This window comes from Hetaerina americana, unplaced genomic scaffold (assembly GCF_022747635.1).
Source record: "Hetaerina americana unplaced genomic scaffold, ioHetAmer1.1.p SCAF_98, whole genome shotgun sequence".
NCBI lineage: Eukaryota > Metazoa > Arthropoda > Insecta > Odonata > Calopterygidae > Hetaerina > Hetaerina americana.
Window position 1 is genome coordinate 821,308 of NW_027287627.1, and position 10,785 is coordinate 832,092.

At 34.2% G+C, this 10,785-nt stretch overlaps 1 protein-coding gene across 1 annotated transcript; it reads left to right on the forward strand.

Annotated features, from left to right (window-relative positions):
• Positions 1-4,729: 4,729 nt before the first annotated feature.
• LOC139699909 (uncharacterized) lies at positions 4,730-10,482 on the forward strand. Its single transcript, XM_071598321.1, has 3 exons — positions 4,730-4,900; positions 5,696-5,903; positions 10,149-10,482. Exons 1-3 carry the CDS (start codon positions 4,838-4,840, stop codon positions 10,184-10,186), a joined length of 309 nt encoding a protein of 102 aa, XP_071454422.1. The 5' UTR covers positions 4,730-4,837; the 3' UTR covers positions 10,187-10,482.
• Positions 10,483-10,785: the final 303 nt, after the last annotated feature.

Below are 10,785 nucleotides of genomic sequence, written 5' to 3' on the forward strand. Positions count from 1 at the left end.
ATGCTCTTCAGGATTCTTATTGTCTTGGGTCAGGACGTCACTCACCTCCTTAAAAATAATTAAAACAGTAATCAAACTTAGTCGGTTTGGTAGGGGATGGTAGCATTCACCCAATACTAAGTCCTTCATGGCATTATGTTAAATTCACCTATTACCGTGGACCCCATTAAGAAGTATAAGGGAATCGAACCCAACCCCACTGTTCGGTAGTGTGAAAATGTCAAATAAGAATGGTTCTTGAATGATTTGAATTATTTTATACATAGATATGACAGGGCGTAATGAAAGGATGTTCAAAAAAATGATCGCATTTACTTTGACATGGAGCGCAGTTATGAACAGTGCGGGAACATGGTCATTGAAGATGCAAGATGATTGAAATAAAAGATAGGATGCCTTTGCATATGTCGGTTTGGGAGTGGTGAAATGAACAGTAATTTAAACAAAATTACTTTACCAAGCTTACGTGCTCAAATAGTGCACATTTTTGCCACAAATCATAACGCCTGTGATTGATAACAAAGTTATCAATCACAGGCATTATGAGATACGGGAATGAATTGTGCAGCATATAAATTAACACAGATGCAACGAAATATATTCTTTTGGGGCAAGATATGATTTTGTTGCATACATCGTTCAAATTAATGGATGCAACTAACCTCTTGTCGATTAGTTAACCAGTCTTCCGTCACAGGATTGAACCCCTTTTGGATACGATTGTAGAAAACAAACAGACACTCTGCACATCGATTCTTAAATAGCCGGAATTCCGTAAGCTTCTTCATGCAGGTCGAACAAACCAACCAGGGATAATTTGCATCCTCCACAACCTGATAAAATACATCCAAACAATATATTGACATTATAATGCTGAAATCTACTCTTGTCTACTAATCACTATAGTTTTCCCCAATACCTTACGCATTCCATGAACTAATTGCTTTTAAGTACCACGAAGATCTTCAAAAAATATTTTAGAAAGGACATCACACATACAATTCACTTACTTTTACATTTATCAAATCCTCTATAGTGTTTTCCAACATAAATTCCGATTTATTATTCCTGTCGAAAATGTTTATCAGAACCCCACCACTGTTTAAACACAATCTGCATACTACAAAATCAATTTTATCACACATTATGAACGTTTAAGATTACGTCGGATGATTGACCGGACAATATAACGTTAAATATATAAACATCTGTCAAAAATGACGAGAAATAGTTCGATTATTCACACAATACAACATCAGAAATGCTTCGACAACTTGCGATTGGCATTTCATTCTTCTTATTTTTTCTTAAACACAGCAGTTCATGTGCGAGAGCAAAAGGGTCGATAAAAATGACCGACTCTTTGGAGGAAGAGGATCACAATTCCTCACATTACACAAGTTGACGAATCCCAACCGGTGAATCACGTCTAATCCAGTAAGAGAGTGAATAAAAGGCGGAATAGGTTTTTTTCTAAATAGATTTGAGCAGGATGGAGTGTCACAGGTATCGGACAGGGATTTACTGAAGAACCTTACGGTAAATATATGATAATATCGTTCCCAATTTACTTGAATTACTGTTCAAAATTGATAAAAAAACCTTAGTAAACAAAAAAAACTTCCCAGCTGGGTACTTGCGTTTGGTTCTTCATCTGTTCATTTTATTTCTGCGGTATTTCTTGTAAATCAAAGGAATGATAGGAGTACAGTCGATCTGAATCTGGGTCAGAACATATGAACATATTTGGGAATTATTAGACGTATCATGAAACATTGACAGTTAAAATTACCTTAAGATTCTTTTGAGATCTTAATTATCTGATTAACCATGACAAACAACGTTCAACGTTAACTTGACATCGATTCAGATCGTCAGAAAAAGATTCAGTTCGTCAAAGTCCCGTTCCTACGGGTCGAAGATTTATTTTGATGTTTATTCAGGAAGGAACAGAATGAAGAGACGGTTACATGGAACTTGTAATATTCTTAATACACTATATGTCTACAACGCACAATAACTTTCGCATGTATAAATGCTGGGTAATTCTTACATTTAGCTATCATCAGCAAAACGTACCTGAATCTTTTGATCCAGGTCTTTCAAATGAATGATCGGAACATATTAGACCTTTTTAGTTTTTTCGATTTGTATATAATACCAAAGAATGCCGGTCATTCTTCCCTAACTAATAAAATTATATAAAACGGAATTATTTTTCCTCCCCTTAATTACTAGATTACATTGAAATACCCAGACATATATCTGATCGGATTAAGATCCGTTTTTCCATATCACTCAATTCCATTGAAGAGTGTGACAGATGAAGAACGGAATGCAAGTGTCCAGCTGTTGAGTTGTTTACTTTGAGTTTTCGGCTGTTTTAATAAACTTTAGTTCTATTTCAACTAAACTGTGACATATTGCAGAATTATTTTGGGTAAGATTGCAAAGAAAATCATTCGTAGTAGTCTAAAACTTTCATAATGTGCGATAAAGCCAAATTTGAAGTGTGCAGATTGTGTTGAAACAGTCGTGGACTGTTGATCAATGTTTTCGGCGAGAATATTAAATTACAAATCATGCTGCAAAAGACTATAGAAGATTTAATAGATTTCAAAGTAAGTTTAGTTGTCTGTGTTCAGTGCTTAGAATGTTATGTGCGTAAAAAATCTTATACGAGATAGAAGTTCGTTTGTATGTCGCGCACACTCTTTCGTAAAATAATGGTGATATTAAGACCAGAAGATTTAGTGCGTTATTTGGTAAATATCTGTTTATGAAATATTTAATCAGGTTGTGCAGGATGAAATTCATCCCTGGTTGGTGTGTTCTTTCTGCATGGAGTTACTGACTGAATACCGGCTATTTAAGCGTCGATGTGGGGAGTGTTTGTCTGTTTTCTATGATCGCATGAAAAAGGGGTGCAATTTTAAGACGAAGGAGGGGATAACCAATCGAGAGGAGGTCAGTTGTATTTATTAAATTGAACTGTATCAACAACGAATAATATATTCCTCTGCGAAAACGAATCTGCGGGAAAGGAATTTTGTCATCACCAAGGTCATGATCAATGCCAGTTATTGTTAAGTGTTGCGAAGATACCAATCCTAAAAAGGGGTAAATTAAAGTTTCTAAATTTTATATTCTAGGAAAATTTGTAACAAGAGATAACTTTCCTCGTTTTAAAAAGTTAAAAAAAACGGACATGTATTCTATAATATTAATGCATTAAATTGAACAATATCAAAAACGAATACAGCTTTGAGCTAGAGAGAATCTTTTATTGCATATTCTCTGGAATGGATTTGGAAATGTTTTCTTGAATATAATAAGTAATCTTACTGATAATCTTCTGAGTCACCTGGAATAACTTTTCCTTGTATTCAAATACATTTTTTGGTTTTGGTTAGTCATAGCCAAGTTTGTTGATGACTATCCGCTTTCTCTCTCCTGCAGAACTCAATTTCTTTCTCCCTACAGGCATTAGTTGCGCATAAACCATAGTCTCCCTCGTCATCACCATCTCTTCCATTGCACAGTATTGCATATCTCTCTGCAGTCACTATCAAGGGTTTCCCTGAGTGAAACATACCCTATTATGTCTTCTATGTGATGGTATATTATGTCAATTTATTCCTCATGATTGCTCAGAGGCATTAAGACCTGATCAATAATCAAGTCTGTCAGTTCTGTGTACTTCTACCAATGGTATTCTATCTTTTGCTAGGTCTATGTTGATTAGGCTTATATTTACTTTTTCATTTCATAATTTGGCCACCCTGATATTTAATTTTGCATATTTGGTGGTGTCAATGTCCATCAATGACATTCCCTCATACTATAGGTTTTTCCAATGAATTGAGAAGGGTTTTATTAAATGTTATCAAGGCAGGATGTTTCTTTGCTTTTTAAATGGGATTAAGAAGAAATATAAGTGGTAGATTGAGGTGTGATCCTCAGGTGATAGATATTGAATCGCCAACTGGGAGACTTCAATTGGATTTGTACACACACCGCTATGGTCACTCTATATCACGGACTTCAGCATTTTCAATCTTATTTTGTTACCAGATGTAACCCTGAAAAATCATTGGTGGCACAGGGAATGAATTTATCTACTCCTAATTATTAATACACTTGTAATGGCTGAATTTCACATAATGACATGTAGGGGTTAAAGTTGGGTGAACTATAACATTAACTGCCGAATGAAGGTTCCCATTGATTGCAGTGTTAATGGTTTATAATGAAGAGGGTGATGTCCTGAGCAATGACAACAAAGCTGCAAAGAGGCTAGGAGAGGATATGGTTTGTGGTACGTCATGCAAATTGTTGACATTCAGTAGTGCTGTAGCATCTCATATCATTCGCCTTGAACAGAAATAATTGATAGAGATGTCAATTATTTCGTGAGCACTTGCAAAAATTGGATTACCACTAATAATTACAACAAAGTATTGATCAAGGTTAAAGAATTGAGCTATTATGCAATGCAGTGAAAATAAATTTTGTTTCACAAAGTTTATTACCAAATTATCTTAAAGTGATTAAGTGTTTTACTGCTGTTTCTAGTATTTGCTTAACTGGAAAGATGTATTGTCCTGATGCTTTTATTTGTAAATGTGTATCATCTGCCATTATGATATTATAACCTGTTTATGCTTTCCATTAGTTGCCCACTGAGAATCAGAAAGACTTCGAGAAGGATGCATTCGCCTTTGACACTGTTGGCAGTAGTGCCACGAATGTCCGAGATGACTTTCTTATTGTGAAAGAAGAGGCTGAGACTTTTAGTGGATGCTCTTTTGCTCCAGAAAAGGATGTAGAACTGCCAATGGTTGCATCAATTCAAGAAAGTGAAAATCATTGGTGCAGTAATGTGGAAGCAAAGAATTTGGTGAGTGTCTATATATAATGTTGTGTGTATGTATAATAATGTGTACACAATTAACAATCTGCATATTAAATCTAGCCTATTTAAGGTAAAACTTTCCTTGCAACAATTTCAGAATGTAAAAATCATTTGCATTGATTGGGATTCAAACCCAGATCCCTCAATATCTGGTAGAGTTCTTTAGCCACTTAAGCTACTGAGGCATCCTCTTAAACTCTGAAATTTTTAGGCTTTTAAAGGAACAAGATGTTGTTTTGAATTATGGTGCATACAATGTCACAGGCATTGATATTTGTGCACAATGTGCCACATCCCACAAGGTTAAAGCCAACTTTAAACACTTATGGTGTTAATACATTGACAAATTTCAACGACACTGGGTGAGATGCCGCTGAAATTGTTGCATTGAAATGCAAATTAACAGATGACTCTGTTAAAAGTTACTTTTGCGGCATCTCCTTCAGTTTCTTTGGAATAAAACTATCCTGTTTATTTTCTTGAAAACCCTCTTTTATCTTGATGGTTGCACTTGGTTGTTTGTTATCCTTTCATTCCTCTGTATGTTTTTTGACCATTAGGCAATTCAATTCCCATTCTTCTTTTTGCAGAAGTTATTAGGAGAATATTAATACTTCCATTAGTCATTTTTGTTCTCTGAAAACACATCTCTCTCTGTAATGAGATCTCACTTTATCTGTAATGTTCGTCTTTCAGGACCCATTGAAAGATAGAGATGTTTCATTATCCTTTAATAAGGAAGTAGATATTAAAGAAGACTGTCATTTTGACATTCCTCAGGACCCATTGGAAGATGGAGGTGTTTCATTATCCTTTAATAAGGAAGTGGATGTTAAGGAAGACTTTCATTTCGACATTCCTCAGGACCCATTGGAAGATGGAGATGTTTCATTATTCATAAATGAGGAAGTGGATTTTAAGGAAGACTGTCATTTTGACATTCCTCAGGAGGATAAATTCCTGGGAACGAATCTGTTGCAGGAACAAGGTAAGGTCTCATGCCTATTAGTTTTTCACTTTGCTTTAGGCAAGACCCTTTCATTGCCCTCAGTGTTTCCTATTCAATGAGATAGAACTGTTATTGTGTATACCAACAGTATATGTTAAAACCAAACTTCAAGGAACTTGTTAATCTTCCTTATTTGTAAAAGCCAATGCCTTTGATAACTGTTTATTCTCTTTTTTAACATTTTTTGCAATCATAGTGAAGTTTATTTTTCAAGATGTAGTCTGCATGCATGCCAATTTGCAAGTGTTGTGGACTAATGCCATTGGATGAGCAGCACTGTGAATCCCCTAATCCTGCTTCCCTTGGGTTTATCCTAACAGTCCACCTTCTCTCTAAAAATAACACTTTCTATTATGTTTTTCTTTCTTTCCAATGACTATGATACAAAGCCACACAGAGCCAGAGCTTAATGATCCATTCAACAAAATATTAATGGTTTCAATTCCCTAATACATCCATTCCTCAGCACATACCCTAGGTTGGTACCAGGGGATTTCATGAATCAGGGAGATGGATCTATCCTTAAAGATCTCTAGCTTATCCTCAAACTTGATAGTTCCCTCTTCAATCTTTTTCCTAATTGCTCCTTGTTAACTTTCAAATGCCCTACCAACTTATCACACCTCAAATCCAACAATCCCATCGTTAACATCTCAACTTTTCCATTAATAACTCGCATTCCTTGCAGTAAAATTATATGTAAAATATTTGTTTTAAAAACCAGAATCTCACCCATATCCCATACAGTTTTTAACTCTCTCACCAATTACCTTCTCATCATGACCTCCAATAATGTAGTTTATCTTCTGAATCACCAACTTTGCCATTCCCTCTAATTTTGGACAGTGTGTCACATCCCTCAATATTAGACTTAATAATCATGTCCGGCCTCATGCAAGGTATTTACAATGATTGGGATGTTCCCGAACCCAGATTTAATTCTTCTCTACATATACAGCTGAATAACAAAGAACCATACTTACATTGTAACAGTTGCTATCCATATCAAACTAAATGGTCCTTTCTTATTACCTATCCATAAAAAGATAGAATCTGTAATTACCCAGACCATTGAGATAGTTTCCTTTCAAATCTACGCTATGCCCCTTTCAAAAGGACCTCTCTTCAACCAAATCCTCAGATTTATACAGAATAATAAATAAGGCATATATAATCATTACTTCTGGAGACAAATGTTTAATGGTGATTTTTTTCAATTTCGCAGATCCTTCACACATGATAATCCCCTCCACTCCCAACACCTTACATGTTATTCTCACCGTTCTTGAAATCCATCATCCAATTTTTACTTTAGCATATCTCACCATACCTATCCCTTCCATCCAGCATCCTCAGACCCTTCTTAAAAAATGATTTCCTTAGTTCCTTCTGTCCCTTCCTTAAAAAAGTTTCTTGCAACTTCTCTTCACGTATAAGGGCAGTTCAATAAGTATCCATGTTAGAAATGAAGCCACCACATTTCAAAAATATTTTTTTATTTTTCAACATAGTCCTTTAGAAATATACACATCTCCCAACATTGTGGCAATTTTTTAACCCCTCCAAAAATAGGATTTGTCAACATCTCCAAAATATGCCTATGTCTCAGCGATAACTTTATCATTTGAGCTGAATTTTTCATATCTTCATGTTAGGAAATATAAGAAAGGCACAGGTAGCTCAGGTGAATAAGAGGGATGGGCCAGGAGTTCGTAATGTAGCTCATGCAGTTTGGTCGACATCTTTAGATCAGCTAGTTGTCCACAATAGGCAATTGTGGCAACCATTGTGCTGACAATTTTTTCATCCCATACTTATCATGTGAAATATTGCCATTCTGGTCGACACTCCCATGGCCGCTGCTATTTTGTGCACTATGAAGAGCCATGGTGAGGACTTTTTGAATAATTTTCTGGGTAGCCATGTCTGCTGGGTGTCCTAGTCACTCTTCATCAAAACTGATGTTTGTCCACATTAAAATTCATTCAACCAATATTTAACTGTGATCATGGTTGGCTAAATTTCCCCATAAACAGCAACCAACTTTGCTTTTATCTCCTTGCATTTCTATCCATTCAAATACACAAAGTGAATTACTGAATAATACTGCTCCTTTCCCATCTCAGCAAAAATCACAAAACAAGTCTTTTTCAAATAGCTGCCAAATTCAAACTAACCTTTAAATCAGTCTGAAATTCATTTTCCCATCATTTGAAAGATGGCAGCACATAATGAAGACATATACTTCCTTCAGAAAGGCCCTTTGTTATTAAACACCGGTACTTATTGAACTGCCCTCATTCAGGATAGATATAGATGTGTACCTATATGTATGTGGTTAATCATGAAATACATACATATGTTACCTGCATGTTTATATATGTTATATATATGTATGCATACTGTATATATATATATATATATATATATATATATATATATATATATATATATATATATATATATATATATATATATATATATATATATATATATATATATATATATATATATATATATATATATATATATATATATATATATACAGTATACATACATATATATAACATATATAAACATGCAGGTAAGTGGTTAAGAGGTTAATTTGTTAACTGTAATGAACATGAAAGTTGGTTCGCTAGGTAGCAGTAGGGCTCACCCAGTACTAAGCCTGACTGAAATTCACACATCAGGGAATGGGAGCCAGTCCCTTTCCCTGTTCCAGAGAAAAGACTTGGCAAGCCAAGACAAAATTACAGTTATTTAACAGAAAAAACAATCTGTATGCTCCATATAATATGCCATAGCCAAAACTAGTGAATAACATAACCCTAAGTTCACTGACATGTTCATTGCCATATCAATGGTTATTGATTTATTTTTTACTTTTGATCAATAGCAGAAGCATGAAAGTTGTATTTTGACCTTTTAAAGAATTTCTTTCCTTAATGATTCAGGTTCAGGGAAGGTTCTTTTTTTCTTCTCAAAGTTCCTGTCAAAAATATATTTTCTTAAAAAATAAATATCCTAAATTAACACTTCTGAAAAAGTTTTGCAAGACAACATGGAAACCCCTTTTTTTAAATAATTCCTTTTTATCATTTTTTGCTAAACAAAAAGTAATCAATATATGTGTCCCATATGTTTAATTGGGAAATCATGTAGCACAGGATAAGGATATGACCTCTTAATAATACTGCGCTTATAATTGGTTTCACATAATTATATATAAGGCTTGGTTGTTAGGAGAATTAAACCATCACTAACTAAATTGACCATTTTTTTCATTAATTAATTGGTCATGATTGAACTCATGATATTATTCATCGCTAAGTATTGTCATTTTCATAGATCCCATTTTACTTTTTTTAGTTTAGCCTTTTCAGTGACTGTTGTTTTACTTTGTTCCATTTGTTGAAAGAAGTAGAATGTTATGTTTTTAATTTAATTTTCTGTTCTTTATGTTAAAGAATTTCCTTCTCTATGTGCTATTTTCTTTTCCTGCTTGCTTTTCTTTTAAAGCATAGTAAATATAATTATCCCTTCTGAACATTAATCAACCCTATCCCTTCTTGACTTTTAATACCTACTTGTTTTAAGTGAACAAAAAGGTGTATGTAGGGTTAAAAAGTCTATTGACATAGTCAACAATAGGGTGAAATTTTGCACAAGGGTCATAGTTTTCATTCAATGGCAGTTAAAGTTTAAATTATCAACGAGAGGAAATAATTTCTAAAGTATTTAAAAATTACTCTTTGATATGATTTTATAAAACCATAGAATTGAGCAAAAAGTATCTGTTCACATAAATTGTCATAAATGTCATTCCATTTCCTGACAATATACTTCTTAAAAAAATGTATATATAGAGGCTAACAAGTAATGAGTCTATCTTTTCGTTGTGAGTACAAGTAATTTCAGTGGACATTCTGGGAAAATCTCATTGAAGTAACTATTAAGGTCATCATTATGTGATGACAGCTGCCTTTTTCCTGAGACTTTAGCATTATTGCAGTTGATAAGATACACAGACAGGCTGATGAATTTGTATGATGGCAGACTTAGGCATTTGATTGTAAACCTACATGCATTAATACAAAAAGAATGTAAACAAATATGTTTAAATATTATTATTTATGTATAGAAACGTGAATATCCCCACTTGTGATGAAAAACTAGTTTATAACTAGTCATTGATTATAATCTTTTTCTTAAAATATTTAGAGAGGCCAGAAGCAGGATGGTACTGGGAAAAATGCTGAAAGTAACCTACTGCACTCTTGTCAATTTGTCGTGCAGCTTAAGAAAAGGATAAAATTCATATGTGATATTTGCTTGGAAGTATTTAAGTGTAAAAATGACATTGCAAGACATATCAAACTGATGCACTCTCTGGAGAAATATCATCAATGCCAACAGTGCACCAGAAACTTCTTAAGATTGAGTCAACTCAAAAGCCACATGTTAACACATCCTGAAGAAAGGCTATTTAAATGTGGAACATGTTTGAAAAGTTTTTCTCAAAGGTGGATCTTAAAGAGACACCTGTTCACACATTCTAAGGAGAGACCACAGAAATGTAAGGTCTGTGCGAAATCTTTTAAGGAGAAACGTCTCCTTGGGAATCATGTGCTGACACATTCAGATGAAAGGTAGCATAAGTGTGATATATGTTCAAGAGTATTCTCAATCAAAGGATCCCTAAGACAACACATCCTGACACACGCTGCTGAAATGAGGCACAAATGTAATATATGTTCAAAAGAATTTTCTCTCAAGGGTAATCTGAAGGTGCATATGAAGACGCATGTCAGTGTAAGACCATACAAGTGTGATATATGCTCAAAGGAATTTACTCACC